The sequence below is a fragment of the Mustela erminea genome, chromosome 4 (assembly GCF_009829155.1).
Source record: "Mustela erminea isolate mMusErm1 chromosome 4, mMusErm1.Pri, whole genome shotgun sequence".
Taxonomy (NCBI): Eukaryota; Metazoa; Chordata; class Mammalia; order Carnivora; family Mustelidae; genus Mustela; species Mustela erminea.
In genome coordinates, this window is record NC_045617.1 from 101,261,494 (window position 1) to 101,281,560 (window position 20,067).

A 20,067-nucleotide genomic window follows, 5' to 3' on the forward strand; every position below is an offset into this window, starting at 1 on the left:
AAATGAAATTATTGTACATTATCCAGACTTTTCATTCAAATCTAGTATAGCACAAATCAAATACGTAGTCAGAAAAGTTATGAATTGATATCATTCTAATGGGTTATCTCAGTCATTAAATAAACTCCTAATTCTTGCTTTAAATTAGCTCTTACTGCCGGAGAAGCTCAAAGTTTTTATAAATTCTCATTAGTCTGCTCAGAAATATTGAGAAAAGGGTATAGTCCCTTCCGTCCTGTGTGAGAACTGGCTGGAAAGGTCAAGAGACTTATATGAAATCACTTGGTATGAGACAGTGGCCAAATGCTAGCCACAAAAGTACATTCTGCTTCAAAAATCCTGCTAATAATTCCACCAAGTAGTTTATACTGCAAAGCATCACCCATTGAATTAAAATTAGTAGTGAAGGATGATTCATCCAGGGAATCCTAAACTTAGCCTCTGTCTTTCATCACAAAAGGAAAATAATTCACAAGGTTTCTCTTCTTTGACAGTCTCTGTTAGGATGCCTGTATGTATTAACTCTGTGTTCAGCTATGTACTGGGGTTTAGAAGGTCTTTTGTTTGAGGCCAGTGTTTCATTAGCTGAGGCAACATCACGTGCTATTGCAAGATATTATTATTCAGAGGAATTGCATTTCTTGATTCTTTCTAGGAGGCGCTATAGAACATTTCAGTCAAAATGTTGGCAGCATGTGACTAGAAAGTGCCATGAAGATGAGCTCTGTGTCAGTACCTTAAGCCAGCAGGACCTCATTTGCTCAGGAAGTGATGACTGCAAAGCAGCTTATATTGGTACCTTTGGGACAGTCCTTCAAGTACAGTGCACCTGTAGGACCATTACACAAAGTGAAGAATCTCTGTGTAAGATTTTCCAACACATGCTTCATAGAAGATCATGTTTCGGTAAGTTATATATATTCAGTAAATCATACTTTTTTTTTTTTTGTCTATGCAGCACAAAGTAATAATCCAGCATAGAAAATTTAACAAAGACAACCTTATGTTTGCTATTCCTTTTTATCTTTTTAAAAGTTTTTTTAAAGTGTTTTATTTATTTGAGAGAGAGAGAGAGATCACAAGCCAGTGGGGGGGAGGCACAGATTGAGGAGGCAGAGGGAGAAGCAGACTCCCTGCTAAGCAGAAAGCCCGATGTGAGGGTCCAGCCTAGGACCATGGGATCATGACCTGAGCTGAAGACAGATGTCCAACCATTTACTAAGCCACACTGGTGCACCTGCTATTCCATTTTAAAATGTATTTTCTGATTATGTTTTGTGTGTTTGTCATTTTACTCATTTATATGTAAGTGGTATATGTGTTTTAATGTATATGGTTGGCCACTCCTAGGTATCATTTATTGATTTCAATATCAACAGCATGCAGGATTTATCCTACAAGATTACTGAGTATGTCAGATATCTACCATGAACAAAAACCCCAAAATGTAGAAGCTTAAAATAACCACTTATTGGCTCATAATTCTGGACAATGGTCTTAACTTAGTTGTGTGGTTCTTCTGATGGTCTGCTGGGGGCCACTCAAGTAGCTACTGTCATCAAGGGATTCAGCTGAGGCTGGATGGTCCAAGATGGTATCCAGCAAGCACTACTGACTGGGATGCATGATTTTCCTCATGTGTCCTCTTTAGCAGTTGACTCTGGACTCTTACACAGGTGATATCAGCATTCCCAGCAGGTAAGCCCCGATCTGCATGTACTTACCAATTATCTGCATCTGTCAGATAATTGGTAAGTACATCTGTCATTTGCTAATGTCTTGTTGGACAGAGAAAGTCCCATAACCAAATTTAGAATCACTATGAGAGGAAACTATACTAGGATATATATTTTTATTATTATATTATATTATATTATAATAGAGTCTTTGGGTGATCATTAATTTAATCATCTAATACAGCTGTCCCAACCTCTGTAAAACATTGACTCTTGGATTTAGTTTTTCTGCTCTTGGTCTTTAACATGTCTGCTCATCTACCTGTAATGAGAGGCTGGAAACATATTCTTTAAAGGTAATATTTACTCAATATTATGAATTAAAAAACTGAGATTTAGGAATTTTACTAATTGGTCCAGAGCCTCAGAATAAGCAAGTGGTTGACAAAAATATGTGTAGGCATCTTATAGAGAAAAAAAAAAATCTAAGGATGTGATCACATATTAATTCAAGACATCTCTGTCATCCATCTTCAAGGGTTTGTCCTTATAGCTATCAATGTCTTAAAATAACCCCAGGCCCACTGGCTCTTCATTGTAACCATGGAACCTGCAAATACTATTCCCAGGAGAAAATCATAGACGTTTACTGTTTTATTGCAAACCAGATTTTTATATTTACACAAATTTGACAGATATTGTTACGAATATATCTATACCATGCCCATTTAACTATATATAGATACACACATTTTAAATGTTTTCTTTTTTCTTAGATACTAAAAAGATACACATTAACTAATGTGATCAAAATTGTGATTTGTTGTGTATTAGATAATAGATACACAACTCAGAGTGCATGGTTTTAATTCCAACAGAGGTCTCTGTGGAATTTTTACAATTTCTATAATTAGCACCATTTCAAATCAAATTTAATATTCAATTGAAATCATGATACAGAGTGGAAAATTGTAACATTACTTGTGTTGAGCCATATTCCATAAATAATGGAATATTAGGTGGATAATTCTGTTAGAACTAAAGGTACTTATAAGGAATGGTTAATAGAATTATGGAAGGAAATACCAAATAAAATAATTTAAACCAGCAGAAATAAATACAGTTATATTACCATGGTAATTTATAAGTGGGTTTTTCCATATTAAATGATATCCAGGAAAAAAAAAATAGGAAGATCCTATATGTCAGCAGTAAATCAGTTCCTAAAAATGCCAGTTCCGACAACCTAATTCCAGTTCCGAGTCTGTTTTTCTCCCATGTGTTTTTAATCATTGTTATACTTTATGTGCATTGTGTTTAGCTGCTGTAACCTGTACACAGCCAAAAAAATTTGTAGAAAAACAAGAGAAATGGACACTTAAAAAGCCATAAACATCGAAGTACTATGTAATGTTCTGGACAAATGAAGATTCAAAACTCTTTCACTTTCTTTACTCACTTAGACTAAACTTTGTGAGATTTTCTTTTCAAACATCACTTACTAAAAGTAGGAGTTTCAAGCGATAGCTTTGAAGAATTAAAGGAACGTTCATGGCCTTCCGTCATAGTTCTTGAATTGATAGGAAATGTTTCAAAACAAAGCAAGAACTAAGTCCTTCAGCCTGGCTAGTTCTTACAAACCCTTATTCCCTGTTCCAGGTACTGAGAAGAAGCACAACGACAATTTTGAAGGAACCATTTCCCTAACATGTTTCCATCCTGAGTACTCACATCACTGTGGCCTGTTGATGCATCATCAAAATGATTCGTCCATGTAGCTCCTTTGCAAAGCTCTTGAGCTTTGGCTCACTCTTCTTGAAAGGAGCTGAATGGAGTAGGGCTGAGAGGGTAGTTTTGGAAGATTTTCAGTTTGCCACCTTTGTTTGGCTTAGAAGCATTATTTTTCAAATTCATTTGACCCCAGATGTCAGAAGGCAAGGCATGTTACATTAGTTTTTGATGTGCAATGTCTTCTATTACATTAATTGTTCCATTAACTGTCCATTAATTACAACGCTGACTACTCCCACTAAAATGACTTCATGACTAGCTAATCTGTTGTTGCCTGAAGTTTGAAAAACACTTACTTGGAGCATAAGTTCATCTGGAAATAATCGGCATGGATGTCTCCAAGCCAGTCTTATAATAATAACAAATAATTGTAGAATAGTTAGCACTTACTGAATGCTTATTTTTCAGTTACATTTTCTCATCTAGTCTTAACATTTCAGTGAGTTAGATACTATTATTTTCTCCATTTCATACATGAGGAAAAGGAATCTAAGGGATAAAATGGCTTGCTCAGGGTTCTACACCCAGGAGCAGGCAGCAGCCTTAGGATCAAGCCCAGGCTGGCTGACTTGGAACCTGCTATGGAAGCTGCTCTATTCTCCTTCCTGCCTGTGAAATGGTAAAGACAAGCTCTAATCTGCGCATGCTCCAAAGCCCTCACCGTGGGAACCTCTTAGTTCTGCTAGCTTTGAAAACAGGCAGAAGAACCTACCTCCATTCCTGCGAGCAGGACTGGATTTAGGCAAATTAGCTTTTTCCTGAACAAATTGTGTATTTGGCCACTAACTTCCTCTTAACTTCACACTTTTGGATCCATACAGACTTCCTTTTCCCCGATATCTTGCAGCACAGAGCAAGTTTATGACATGAATGAAACTATACATAATTCTTTACAATTTGCTTTTTGTTCTGTTTTGTTTTGTTTTTGTTTATTATTTTATTTTATTTTATTTCTTTTCAGTGTTCCAGAATTCATTGTACAGTTTGCTTTTTAACTTGAAAATATATGGTGGGACATTTGTAATACATACATATTTGATAACTTTATTTTTTTTTAAGTTGCATAACATCCCGCGGTACATGTGCACACACACATGTGTACACATGTGTATACCATAATTTATTTAATCTATAACTAATAATGTGGGCATTTATGTTGAAAGTGATTGTTTATTATGATAGGCATTGTTACAATAAATGTCGTTGCACATTTTAGTTGGCATTTCAATAGACTATATTTCAAACAGTGAGATTAGTAGACCATTGGATTTTTATATTTTTAAATTTGGTTAAAACAAGGGGAAAAAAAGCTTGTTCCAATTACATTCTTAGAAAAATCTTAATGTTTTAATTGACATTTTTATGATAAGTGATGCTGAACATTTGTTCAGTGGTTTGTTGGAAATGTTCTGTCTTTGACCTACTCATATTCTTTGCCTGAAACATCTGCCTTTTTTAGTATCGGTAAGTGGAACTTTTGTTACCTGTATCAGAAATTTGTATTGATATGTGAAAATTCACTAATCTGCATACCTCTTAAAATAATCTTAATTTCATAATCTCTTAGGGAGAAGTGATGATCTGTTATATTTGGGCTTTTGCTCAGATCTTGACCTGCTATGTGTTATCTGGGTTACGTAAATAGGAAGTTTTAAAATCATTTCTTGAATAGTCAACCATTCTTCAACTGGGTAATCTCCACTGCCATTAATAGTTATCAAAGAAAAAGCAGAATACAAAACCAAAAACAGACTCTTAAACTATAGATGACAAACTGGTGGTTGCCAGAGAGGAGGTGGGTGGATGAAATAGGCGAAGGGGATTAAGAGTGCACTTATGCTGATGAGTACTGAGTAATGTATAGAATTGTGAATCGTTACACTGTATACCTGAAACTAGCATACCACAATGTTACCTATACCTGAAAAAAGCATAATTTGGGAATGATTTTTTAAAAAATAGATGTATGGGGACACCTGGGTGGTTCAGTGGGTTAAAGCCTCTGCCTTCAGCTCAGGTCATGATCTCAGGGTCCTGGGATTGAGCCCAGAATTGGGCTCTCTGCTCAGCAGGGAGCCTGCTCCCCCCCAACCCCCCCACCTGCTTCTCTGCCTGCTTGTGATCTCTGTCTGTCAAATAATTAAATAAAATCTTTAAAAAAAAAAAAGACATGTATAGAAAATAATATATCTACCATTCAATTTAAGATAAAGAACATTACCATTATCTTTTGTTTTTTAAAAAATATTTTATTTATTATTTGAGAGAGAGGTATGTGAGTGAGTTCCTAGAGGAGCTGAGGGAGAGGGACAAGCAGACTCCGGCTGAGCACAGAGTCCCACTCCCAGTTCCCTCCCAAAAACCTGAGATCATGACCTGAGCCAAAATCAAGAGTCAGATCCACTGAACCACCCAGGTGTCCCTATTTTTTAAGTTTTTTTTTTAAGTGTTTCTTCATATCCCATCCTTTCTTCCCAGATTCAGAGGTAAACAACTATACAGCAGTACACATACGCATGATACATAACAGAAATACACACACATGATATTGTCTAGGACAGTAGTTCTCAATCTTTACTGCATATGAGAATCACCAAGAGATTAAAAATTCTGAGGCCCAGTAAACCAACAAAATTCCATTATGTGAAAGCAAGACATGGGTGTCAGGAGGGCTGGTCTCATGGGCATATGGTCAGCATAGTCACACAGGCTGTGTGCTCAGAAGGGCCCTGAGCTTGGGGCTTCATGTTCTTGAAGTTTTTAATAATTACATCACTGAATTTGTGTTTTGTAAATAGATTCCAATGGAGCATAAGTGCAGAGCTTGGAGCCGTATCTCATATATGCTCCTGCCTCCTGCCACTTCCTAGGGACCTACAGGTTCTCAACTGCCTGCCTACCCCTTGGCGTCCTGGGTACGGCTCAACGCTCCTTCTCTCCCCACTCTTTACTTGCCACCAGACATTTGTTTTTGTATATTTTTAATGATATTGAGCCTTCCAGTACATGTATGTAGATTTTCTTGATGACTTTCAGTCAATAAAAATAACTTCTCAATATTAATTTTCTAATATAACTTTGGCTATAATTATTTCTAGATATTACTAAATATTACAATTGCCTCTTTAAATCAAATTTTCCAAATCAAATCTATTCTATTTTTAAACTATAGTTGAATAATAGAAATTGATTGATTTTCATACATACATTTGTGTGCAGCAACTTTTTTTAAATTTAATTTTTCCAGTGTTCCAAAATTCATTGTTTATGCACCATACCCAGTGCTCCATGCAATACGTGTCTCCTTAATACCCACCACCAGGGTCACCCAACCCCCCACACCCCTCCCCTCCAAAACCCTCAGTTTGTTTCTCAGAGTCCACAGTATTTCATGGTTTGTCTCCCCCTCCAATTTCCCCCAACTCACTTCTCCACTCCATCTCTCAATGTTCTCTGTGTTATTCCTTATGCTCCACAAGTAAGTGAAACCATATGATGATTGACTCTTTCTGCTTGACTTATTTCACTCAGCATAATCTCTTCCATTCCCATCCATGTTGATAAAAAAGTTCGGTATTCATCCTTTCTGATGGAGGCATAATACTCCATTGTATATATGAACCATATCTTCTTTATCCATTAGTTTGTTGAAGGGCATCTTGGTTCTTTCCACAGTCTAGTGACTGTGGCCATTGCTGCTATGAACATTGGGGTACAGATGGCCCTTCTTTTCACTACATCTGTATCTTTGGGGTAAATACCCAGTAGTGCAATTGCAATAGGGTAGCTCTATTATTAATTTTTTAAGGAATCTCCACACTGTTTTCCAAAGTGGCTGCATCAACTTGTATTCCCACCCACAGTGTGAGAGGTTTCCCCTTTCTCCACATCCTTATCAACACTTATTGTTTACTGTCTTGTTGACTTTGGCCATTCTAACTGGTATAAGGTGGTATCTCAATGTGGTTTTGATTTGAATCTCCCTGATGCCTAGTGATGATGAATATTTTTTCATGTGTCTGTTAACCATTTGTATGTCTTCTTTGGAGAAGTGTCTGTTTATGTCTTCTGCCCATTTTTTGACAGGATTATCTGTTTTGTGTGTGTTGAGTTTGAGTTCTTTATAGATCTTGGGTATCAGCCCTCTATCTGTAGTGTCATTTGTGATTATCTTCTAACAGTCTGTGGGGTGCCTCTTTGTTTTGTTAGCTGCTCCAACACAAACACCAAACACTACACACACCCTATATGTATGTGTGTGTGTGTGTGTGTGTGTGTGTACTATATATATACAGTAACAGGCATAGCATATAATGGGGATAACATAACCTCAATAAAAGTTTCCATTCCAAGGGAAAACGAGAGAATAATAGCACACAGTAATGAAATCCTGCTTAATAGCATTGTGAAGCTTCTTTTGCAGTGTGGATTTTCTTTGTTAACTGGGAAGGACTCCCTTCTCTGGTTCCCATTTTGCACTCTGAAAGGTTCTTTCTTATCCATCTTCCTCCATATCCATATCTGAAGAAGGGTTGAGGAAAATACCCTCCTTGGGGGATATGGAGGTCTCAGAGACTGTATCCAGTTCATAGTTTAAGGCATTAAAAGTTTAGTGGTCACAGACTTTTTGCCAATGGACTGGTGGCTCCTTTGGCAATATAATCTCTTAAAAAAATGTGTTATGTTTCTAATCTTTTTTTTTTTAACTTTTATTCAGCTATATGTGCCAGTATCCATAATTTTTAAAAAAAAAAAGTGTCTTCTTGACTTGGGTACTTGGGTTACAAGTCTGCCTTATTTCCTTGATTCCTCAACGCTATGCCCCTCTCTCTCATGTAATGATTAATTTGAACAATAAACTAAAGTGAAAGTGTAAGTGAAAATGTAATACCTTTAATTTCATTTTCACTGCATAGTTGAGTCAATTTGTTTAACTCAGAAATGCTGGGTCTTTTATGATTGGAGATTTTTTTTCAATCTTACCTCTTACTATTTGGAATCCAGAGGCAGTCAGCTTTCAGTGTTGGGTAGTCCTCATTTTTAGCTGGTCTCTGCTTGAAAAACCAACTGTTTTTCTACTTAGTCATATCTTTATTGTAAAACTCTGTACAGTGCCATCAAGAGTAATGAATTCACACTATCACTCTAGCTCTTTCAAGTTGTCTTGCTCCTTTTGGGACCTTTCAAGGTGCTTGGAGAGATGTATCATAGAACTGTCTTCATGGTAGAAGAAAGGGGAAAACCTTGATCCTTTGGATCCTGTCTTACATTTCTAAGGAGTGGTCCCATGAGCCTTGATTCTCTGGAAATTGTGGATAGTGTATCAGTGAATGCAAGTGGAGCCCAAAGTACATTTCATGCTGCAGTGACAGAAAATCACTGAGGAGTAAAGAAGAACGTGTACGGTGCAAAGGCCAAGGTAAACACTGTCATGTTGCATCTGCACAAAGACAAATTAGGCATTTGGGGAAGCATTTTGATGATAAGGAACAAAGACAAATCCATATGCATCGTTGCCTCCTTTAGAGTGAAAGGATAATGGTATCATCAATCTGCCACCTACCTGCCAGACTGTGGGCACAGTGTAGGTCTCTGTTGTTGCTAGGAGGTTTGGTATTCATTACTAGCAGAACTCTGATGGATTTGCCTTAGAGAGGGACAATCTATTCTGTGGGGCCCATGCATAACCACTGTCGTTGTCACCACAGCTGCTCTCTCTTCACACTCATTGCACAGGTCTTGGGTGGCTGAATAGGAGGTATGATTTGCTTCCACAAGGTAGATCATCAATTTACCTGGTTGTTGAGGGCCTACTCTGTAGTAGATATTGTGCAAGGCATTAACCCAAGATAAAAAGATCTATCTTCTTAGTACCACTATCATGGGTGTTTCCATATGTCTCTTTCCCTCATTTGCCTCACCATGTCTACAGTCATCCAGGTTTGTTCTTTTCATCTCTCTAATCAAGAAATTTATTACTTCAGTTTTAACTTCTATCCACCTTCTTCTCTACGAAGGGGACAATCAGATGTACTGCTCACGTTTGGCCGGTTCCCTTCACCACTATCTTCTAAGGCCAGTTCTAAGTGGATCTGTGGTGTGACAAGTGTCCATTTACAGTTAGCACTGATATACAATGTTCTTCTTTCTGGGAACCAATGATTTAATGGATCTTATAATACTCAGTAGACTATTAAGAGCTATATTTCAAATAGCAAATGATCTTCCACTGTCAGTGGCATAACCTTGTTCCAGAGCATGAGGGATCTGAGCCGGAACCCTCTTATTAGGGATTGCCAGAAATTCTATATTTATCTAGAGAGTAAATGAGATTAAGTGGAAAAAGTGCCCTTTACACAGCAAATATTCTGTACGTTTTAACTGTCCAGCCCATAAAAAACATTGTTTTTGGTCCCAGATCCAGGACTGAAGCATTGAGTGTCTTTCCCTAATGTTTTACAGAGACTACGCACATTGTTAGGAATTTCTATATTAATGTTTCACTAAAGCCAGCTGGTTCCCCAATTCTGTTAGGAACAATCTTTACAATGTTAATGAAGAGCCTGATGATCACAAAGGCAACCCCAAAGTATTGAGAAGATGGACATTAAATTGTTAGTTCTCAAACCTGTTAATTATCAGAAAAATATAGAGAATGTGTTTACAATACATTTTATCTGACCCAATTATTCTAATTCAGTGGGCCTGGAGTGGGGCTCAAAACTCTATATTTAAAAAAAAAAAAAATGACCCAGGTGGTTGTGATTTTCAACCAAGTTTGGGAACCACTGCTCTAATCCACATGTGGGAAAAACCTGGTCACCGGCCATAGGTCCCAAAGCCTCTTTTTGCTCACACCTCTCAGAGAATGAGAAACGTCTGTGTTCAGAAAGGCAAGACTAATATCACGCAGCTTTCAAGGTGGTCTGCTTTACCCCAAGTGCCTAAAAACATAGTTGGCATACATTAGCCACTCAATAAATAGCTAATGAATGAATGAACACATGAATGAATGAATGAACCAATGTATAGTGTCAGCACTGTCTTCTGAATATTGTTTTTCTTTCCCTGATTAGAACACTTCTAATAATACAGCTTCCTTATTAACAGCCATACTCATTTATGCTTCTACTTAAGCTGGAATTTTCAATTCAAATATTTGACCAAAAGAATCAGGAATTAACAAGACTGGGCTACTACTGTTCACTTGAATAAAAGCACTTCAAGCCCCTTCTGTTTCCCAACACTTTTCTTCTTCATAGACCTATTTTCAAAAAGTCTGAATAGTAGGAAAATATTTTACAGTTGATCCTGAGATGGTGTCAACACTGTAAATAAGCAATTGATCCTGACACAGTTTTCCTCTTAAATATGTGTATTTTTAAACAAACTCTATGATATGCTTAGCTCTAGTAACAAAAAGATTTAAAAAAAGTTTATCTCCCAATGATTTGCAAAAGTAGCTTGCTTTTTTTGAAGTATTAATAAAGAAACTCCTAAAAATGTGTATGGCTTTTTGAGACAATTAAGAAAAGAGCCCTTCTAATTTGTACCTTTTTTCTACCACTTAATTTCCTTTGTGTAGCGCTTCTTTCCACCCATCTCTCTATTGACATCTCATCTTAGATATCAAGATTGCTAGTAAGACCCTTTTATTCATTGTTTTTCTGCATTCAATGTATAGATTATTTGACTGCATTTCCTCTTGCCTTATAACATTTCATGTCTGTTCCTAGTGAAGGTCTCTATCTAAAAATAACATTCCATTAGTGAGCATTTTACTAGAAAGTCCATTAAACACACCCATATATGTGTAAAGGTGTTTAATACATACTTATCTTACATAAAATTTTACATTTATTTTTAGCGAAGTCATTTAAAGATTGTGAAATGTGGATTCATGAAGGCTCAAACTCATTTTTACATATTCTTAATTTTATTATCATCTGATTACTATCAATTTGAGGAAGGAAGAATATAGACTATAAATAAAACAGTGAGCTAAGTGAATTTTGGGAGACATTTCCATTGCAAAAATATCCCCAGCCCTCTCCCACTCTATGTCTCTCACATGTGGACACACACACACACACACACACACACACACACACCATCTTCTCTCATGGCCAATTCACATAGGTTAGTATTCCAGGAGCTTTATGTTAAGTTTTGGCTTTAAATAAATCACTTCACCTAGCCAAAACCACTGACTATTTTTTGGTTTCTACACAATACTCTAATTTAGGTCCATTTTCCTTCAAATTCAGTCCAGGTGCTAAAAAAGTCTGTTGGTTTTCCAAGGAACACTCAACAGAATTTCTCTCCTCTGTATTCATATTTATAACATAGCCTCTAAATAGTCTAGTATTTTGTATTTTCTGGATTAAAGTGGCTCCATAGTGAATTTGTAGTCCATCAAATTCATAGAGACTCACTTGTAAGTGTATATTTTTCCTTTTGGAAATTACTGATTATTCCTTTAGGATATTGTTTTCCATTAATAGCAAACTCTTAAATTCTTTAGAGAACAGGCATGTATGTTACAAGTTAGCAATGAAAAGAATAAAAAATAAATAAACCAGTTCTTTAGAATGACTTAGTTACCATCCAGTGTAAAAATTTAGAGTCATAGTAAATTCTGTAACTTTTGGCTTTTATGCTATTTAATTTATAATCCTAGAATTCTGGATATTTCTTTGAGGTTGGGGGCCTCAACCCAACCTCAAAAATCAAGATATTTAACCTTTATTAAATTTCAAACCTAAAGTATAAAGGGACTCTTCTACCTTGTTCTTCCTTAGCCCTACCCTTGAATTTTGGTTAAAAATCATGATCAGAAGCAAAGCCTCTAGGGTCACCTGTGTGGCTCAGTGGGTTAAAGCCTCTGCCTTCGACTCAGGTCATGATCTCAGGGTCCTGGGATCAAGCCCCGCGTCGGGCTCTCTGCTCAGTGGGAAGCCTGCTTCCCCCTCTCTCTGCCTGCCTCTCTGCCTACTTGTGATCTCTGTCAAATGAATAAAATCTTTAAAAAAAAATAAAAAGGGGGGGATGTCTGGGTGGTTCAGTGGGTTAAGCCTCTGCCTTCAGCTCAGGTCATGATCTCAGGGTCCTGGCATCGAGCCCCGCATCGGGCTCTCTGCTCAGCAGGGAGCCTGCTTCCCCTGTCTCTGTCTGCCTCTCTGCCTACTTGTGATCTCTCTCCCTCTGTCAAATAAATAAATAAAATCTTTAAAAAAAAAAAAAAAGAAGAAGAAGAAGCAAAGCTTCTAATAATCAGGTGATATGTTTGGAAATGCTAATATACCTTATTAGAAAGCACAGCCATACGGAGACAATATGGCACCAGGATGTGTGGGTTTAAATAATTTCTCTACCATTTGTAAGATAGATAACTGAAAAAACTACTCTCTTTTTGCCACAATGTATTTTCTGTGAAATAGAAAATATAATCAATTCTAATCCAAAATGTTGGTGCAAAGGTTATATCAGTTAATTTGTGTAATGAAATATCAGAACATAGTGAAATTCAATAAAATTAACTCTTACAGTGGGTTTTGATGGATTTAGAAAATGATATGATGTCACAGGTGGCATGGGAGACAATTATTTCTGGATGATTTAAAGTATCATGTTTTCTCAAGAGAACTGCTTTGGATAATTTTAGGGCAGATAATGAATTCAGACAATTGGTCTCAAACTTTATATTAGAACCACATGTTTTCCAGTTACAGTGCAGATTCTGACTCAGTAGGTGAGGGTGGGGTCTGAGATCTGCATTTCTTTTTTTTCTTTTTTTTTTTTTAAGATTTTGTTTATTTATTGGACAGACAGAGATCACAAGTAGGCAGAGAGGCAGGCAGAGAGAGAGGAGGAAGCAGGTTCCCTGCTGAGCAGAGAGCCTGATGTGGGACTCAATACCATGACCCTGAGATCATGACTTGAGCTGAAGGCAGAGGCTTTAAACCCACTGAGCCACCCAGGTGTTGCTGAGATCTGCATTTCTAACAAGCTCCCAGGTGATCCTAATGTTTGGTCTAGGGATTACACTTTGAGTACATGACTTAAACAACCTCTTAAGAATCTTTTAAGAAATAAAAAACAACTAATTTTATGTGTTTTGTGTATGTGTGTGCACGTGCACATGCTCACATGTATGTGTGTAAAATACTTTATGTGTCTCATATAAAACAACCTGTCTACTATTGAGAAATAGACTACACTTAATCGACCTAATGCATTTTGTTAATGTAGTAATCTCTTTTTCATGAACACTGTGAATCTTAGTGTCATGAAAGAGTTTAAGTAGATGTTCTTATAATTTCTAAAACTCTTCTTGTATAGTAGCTTAGAACAGTGGTTTTCAAACTTCAGCTTCATGTCAATTACCTGAAGTCTTGTTATTATTGGGTCTTCACCACAGAGTTTCTGATTCAATAGGTCTGGGATGGAACATGGGCATCTGCATTTCCAACAAGTTTTCAGGTGTTGCACAGACTGCTTGACCAGGTACCACACTTTAAGAACCACTGGCTTAGAATACTCACTGGTTCTTCCTGAAGTCAGCTGGAGTCTAGCAATATTCTCTTGAGTCTTCACTATAAGCATACACTTCTGTACTTCTATTGGAGGCATTTCAACATTGGTTGTTTTGAAATACTGTGATATTGTGATTTATAATAAAAAATATATATTTCCTGTTCCTGGCATAGAGTTCCTAAAACACTTGGAATTTCCTGTGACAATAATGATAAAGGTGTCCTTTGCTAATTAGGTGAATCTTGGAAAGCCCAAGGATGGATTGCTGGTTGCCAGGGGAATCAAACAAGTAAGTGGTTAGAGGGTTGGAACTTTCAATATCCACTCCCAGCTTCAACTTCTGGAGAGGGGAGAGGGGCTGGAGTTTGGATCAATAGGCAATGGCTAGTGAATTCATCAGTCATATCTGTGTAATGAAGCCTCCATAAAAACCCAAAAGGACAGAGTTTGGAAATCTTCCAGGTTGGAGAACACATGGAAATTCTGGGAGAGTAGTGCACCTGGAGAGAACATGGAAGCTCTGGATTCATTCCCCATGCCTTCCCATATGCACTTCTTCCATCTGGCTGTTCCTAATATATATCCTTTTATAATAAACCAGGGATCCCGGAAGCAAAACATTTCTCTCAGTTCTGTTGGACACTCTAGCAAATTAATTGAACCCAAAGAGGAGGTCGTGGGAACCTGTAATTTATAACCAGTTATTCCGAAGTATAGCTAAGAACCTGGACTTGGAACTAGCATCTTAAGTGGGGATAGGAGGAAGGTGTCATAGGGCTGAAACCTTGACCTATGGAATCCGACACTATCTCAGAGTGGTGGTATCAGAATTGAGTTGAATTAAAGGACACCTAGCTGATGCCTTGGGAATTGCTTGTTGATGTGGGGAAACTTTCCCCTGCCACATTGGATTTGGTCTCGGAACAGCAAAAAAAGATACCATCTTAAAAATCATGATTCTTAAATGTTTCAATTTCCTTACCAAGTTAGTGAAGCAGAAGATCTCATCACCTCCCATTTATCCCCACACAATAAAACATCCCCAGAGTCAATAGCAAAAGAGGCACTGGTTTTGATTAAAGAATAGTGAAATGATGTCTGTTTTTTATTAAGTATGAATAAATTATTAATATATCCCAGATGTATTTAGTGCCAAGACTGTCATGTTATAAATATGAAAAAGTAAACATGGATCACTGGAATTGGCCCTCAAATTCCATTGTCCACGTGAAAACCATTGATCTGATGGATAAAAGTCATGATCAGAAAACATCAGAATAGTGTCATCAGTTGAGTTTTAGCATATAATATATGGTTTTGAGAAAAAACATGGTATAGAATGGGTGCTCCACACTGAGTGAAATTAGGTTTGGAGATAAAGAGAAGTCAAAGGGTTGGGGTGGCAGGGGAGAGGGGTGGAGTAGAACCCACTAGATAAAGTTACTTATTTGAACCCTGAATATGAAAACTTAATGTATTTGAGTAAGTCATACTTCCCATATTAACTCTTGTAATTCTAAAGAACACTTTGAATAAAAACAAACAAACAAACACTTTGTCTTGGTAGTTGGAATCTGCATCTGAACTCCTCCACACATAGAATAACCTCAGGACCTATCAGTTCACCCTAGATTTACCTAACCTCTCAAGGATAGCTTTGAGAAAGTTAGACTCTGTTATCAGATTAGACTATTGAAATGCTCTAACCTCTTTGGTGGTGTACTCAGTCGGGGCTATTCTAGAAGGCACCAATCTTTGGTATAGAGAGGAAGAGTCTATATAGATTAGCTTCTCCCATGCCCTTAGCTTCACAGCTGTCTTCACTTATAATGAAGGCCATGACTATTAGCTGTTGGTGCTCTTCTAGAAAATTGTCACCTGCCTCAAAGAGACTGCAAAAAGAGTGAAGGTCTAATGGCCAGGAGAACATCTTTAAAATGCTGTATTAATGTTAATAATGTTAATAATATTAGGATCTGGACAAACTCATGAAATTAATCCTACTTTTTGACAAACTGCAATGAATATTTTTAATAGATCTGCTTGCACACTCATCTCAACATTGTAAAATGATAACACGGCAGAAACTGAAGCTATAATAGATATAATATCCTTAAAATGAAGGTTTAATAAACATCTAAAGATATTGCTTCCCAATTTAAAGCTGTACCATGGCTATGAACACTAGCTTACTTGTTTTTTGCTTACTCAGGGTCCTACAACCTGAGTATTTACTAAGTGAGACATTATTCTACTCATTTTATATGTCCTGGTTAATTTCCACAAGCAATACATGAAGTAGAGGCTTCTCCTCTTACCCTAGAGGAAACTGGGACTCCTAGATGTTAGTAACTTGTCCAAGGTCACACAGAAGACAATAAATGCAGAATTTAAATGAGGAAATTGTGGACACCAGAAACTTTGATGTTAAAAACTGTAATACATTCTTTATATCTAATGATGGGAAATTTAGAATTGTCACCTGATGCCTATATAACGAAGTGATTTTCAGGAAAAAAAAATGTATTTGATGGGAGGCAGTAACAAGAACTAGGAAACAAGTTTGAGCCCTAACTACACATGGTGGTATTGAGGAAGTCAGTTATCCTCTCCCTAGACCTCTCAGATTTGTTGCATATTAAATTTTGGTAATGTTTAACAGAAACAGATGACCTCTGATATTAGATGTAGTTATTATTCTTGGGTTAGATGACTGAATATATTTTTGAGGCCAGTGCACTTTCAGCAGACTTCTATGCTGTCTATAAAAGAACAGATCTGAAGTGATTTATATTTCCTATGCCCAAGACTGCCAAGAACTTTTTCTTCCTATGATTACACTAAAATTTTAAGAAAATGTGTATCATTGGGGCGCCTGGGTGGCTCAGTGGGTTAAGCCGCTGCCTTCGGCTCAGGTCATGATCTCAGGGTCCTGGGATCGAGTCCCGCATCGGGCTCTCTGCTCAGCAGGGAGCCTGCTTCCTCCTCTCTCTCTCTCTCTGCCTGCCTCTCTGCCTACTTGTGATGTCTCTCTGTCAAATAAATAAATCTTTAAAAAAAAAAAGAAAGAAAAGGTGTATCATTTATTTCTTTTTGCCCTTGAAAAATACTAATTCTCTCAAGATCTAAATTGAGATTTGTAATAAAAATGGCTTTGTCTAGTGTTGGATTATTTTCTATGGTTTCATTGCCCAAATTCTAACTTCATAAATAACATATTCCAATTTCACTATCCAGTCTTAATAGGGCATGTATATTTGCTTCTATTTATATATTTAAATCCATATAATTGCATTATTTTAGCAAGGAACATGGTAATTTTCACTTAAGGCATATTCAGAATATGGTTTGGGATTTTGCTATGTACAAATCCAGTAAGTTTGTCATTATTTGCTACTTCGACTAGGCACATGTGTGTGTGTTGCGGGGTCGGAAAGGGAGAGGATTTTTGTTTTGGTGAATATATGTGTGTAGAGAATCATTAACTATTTTAATTGAGGTAATTTAAAATCAGATCACAGAAAGAGACCAAGCTTCCTCTCATCTCTCTGAAGATTTGACTATGAAGGCATCAAATCTGGTTGCGCCTTCCGCTTTTCATTGGCTAAGATTTCATGGGTACTCTGAGGAATAATCTGGAAAGTTTCTCTTAGGACCTTTCAAAATTCAAAACTCTTTCAAGGGAAGAGACATGGAGGGGATAGCCCCTACAGATGTAGCCCACTCCAGTGGAGACAAACACTGGCTCTAATTTCACCACTACGTTTACTTGCATGCAAAAGTTCCCAATAAAATCCAGCTGGTTTAAATTTTGTCTGCAGACCTGAAACCCAGCAAATTTGGCTTGGCTTCCTATTTTGCAGAAAATGCTTCACACGGCTTTAATCTGGAAACACTGAAGTGTACGAACCCTCAACAGAAACAACAGAACAGCTGTCTCCTACCTTCACTTTCTCCCACCTCTACCCTTAAAGCCTTGGGTGCTTTTAAAGGAGGGGGAAAAGTCTGCCTCTGAGCATGAATGATGGTATGAATCACCCATGACTACCTTTGTTGTTTGCTCTGAGCCAGAAAAGAAAGATTAAAGAGTTGCCATTGATGAGTGAGACAACTCAACTTTTGGCATCGCTAGAGAAGGAAGGAGCATTTAAGATCATGGAGGGAAATAAAACAACAATACTGTTACAATTTGAACAATAACAGGTTTCAGTATGTGAAAGCATAGTGTTATCTTTTCCATTTTCCACTCTTGTGCTTTCATTGGCTTCATACAATCCCCTTGTTGCCTATAATTGGGGATGGAGTTAGTGCCAAAGCTGCATAAAATAAGCAATCTTTCCTTTATACTTTCTGTGCATCATGATTGTGTATGTGAAGGCATAAAAATAATTTATTATGAGCATGTGTATTCCTGGCTTAAAGAGCCAACTATTCTTGTGACAAGAGTATAATAGCATCACATGTATTCTCATAAAACACCATATGTGGGCACTTAATAGTTATTGCCCTGGCACCTCTATACTGGGATATCATCTTAAAGGGAGACCCCTTATATTAAAGAATGCTTGGTACTTAGACAAATAAAATCCTATAGATAAGATAGGTGAGCAAGGAGTAGAGAGTTATTAAGAATTCATTGATAATGACAATCATTCATCTTCCATTAGTATATCAGATTGTCTCAAACCACTTTCTAGAGTTTTTTGGTGGCTTCAGAAAAACCTTTTGCAGATTGCAAACATCAGCAAATATTCTCAGTCTCAAATTTGCAAGAATGCTCTAACATCACATAGATATCTAGTAAACTGAAGAATGGACACAACATAATTTTTCTTCTTCTCACTCATTACTCTTTGGAAAGCATTTATTTGCAGCTTGTGGCATAAGTCACAGTAAACAAATTGGTTTTCAAACTAGATAAAAGAGTGCAAAGAATGCCGGAAACCTTCTTTGTGGCCCAGAGTGAGTGCTTGGTGATGTTAGGAAAATGTGCCTCTGTAACAGAAACCATTGCCTATTGTCCCTTTCTTTCCTGCTGGCTTCCAGCTTAGGGCAAAATGGCTTCCTTTGATTACCACTGAGGATGGAGAGTGGCTTTCCTAGTTCTGATAAGCTTTGAGTATGTCAGAACTCTGGGACCAGTTCTTAACTATTACATTAGCACCTGAATCAGGTGGCCAGACTCTCACTGTAGGCTTATGATAGGGACTTTCAGAATAACTCAACCGAAGAAAAAGGCTAGAGCTCACTAGTTCCAGATTATATGTCTACTTTAGTTGGGAGTCAAGGTAATCTGCAAGGAGAGAAGCCATATAAATCAGATTGTGGGGTTTTCTTCAAAAGGCAGCTTATCTTAGTGATAGACTGCTATGTGTCATTGGGGTCTGTGTAGGAAGATGCCCCTGTTGATGTCTTAAGTTTCTAGAAAAACCATGATTCAATACCTGCATCTCTCTTCACTCACTCTTCTTAGTATAACAGCCTGAAACTTACAATGGTATATTGTTTAAAGTACATATGGTAGTTATTACATGGAAAATGTACACTAAGCATATGTCTACAACCCTAATAGCTCCTTCCAACACGTCTACGCGGCTGCTTCCACCCAGTCAATTTCTCTCACTGTTCTTTGGCCCAAACTTCCATTCCAGCACCCCTCCTCCTCTACAATGGAAATATTGTTGCTTTGAATTGTTTTGTTCTTTCTTTAAAGTTTTAATTTTAATTCCAGTTAGTTAACATACAGTGTTATATTGGTTTCAGGTGTACAATATAGTGATCCAACATTGATTGTTTTGTTCTTTTAATACAGATGGGTAGCTGAAAGAGACCTTCTGAGGTATAACATCTCTTATTGATCCAAATAGGAACTTTTTTTGGTTAGTAAAACTGGCTTAGCAGTTACTATCCCTGTATCTTGTTAATCTCTACCAACTTCTGGGTTTTTAAAAGGCCTTTACCTTATTAAACGTAAGTCCCTGGGGGTTCCTGGATGGCTCAGTAGGCTAAGCCTCTGCCTTCAGCTCAGGTCATGAGCCCAGGGTCCTGGGATCGAGCCCCATAT

At 37.3% G+C, this 20,067-nt stretch overlaps 1 protein-coding gene across 1 annotated transcript in view; it reads left to right on the forward strand.

Moving 5' to 3' along the window:
• The window catches only part of GFRAL (GDNF family receptor alpha like), a 54,749-nt gene that overhangs the window by 20,813 nt on the left and 13,869 nt on the right, over positions 1-20,067 (forward strand). Inside the window, 1 exon segment of the mRNA XM_032338363.1 lies at positions 656-906. Within this exon segment, the coding sequence (XP_032194254.1) occupies positions 656-906 (251 nt within the window).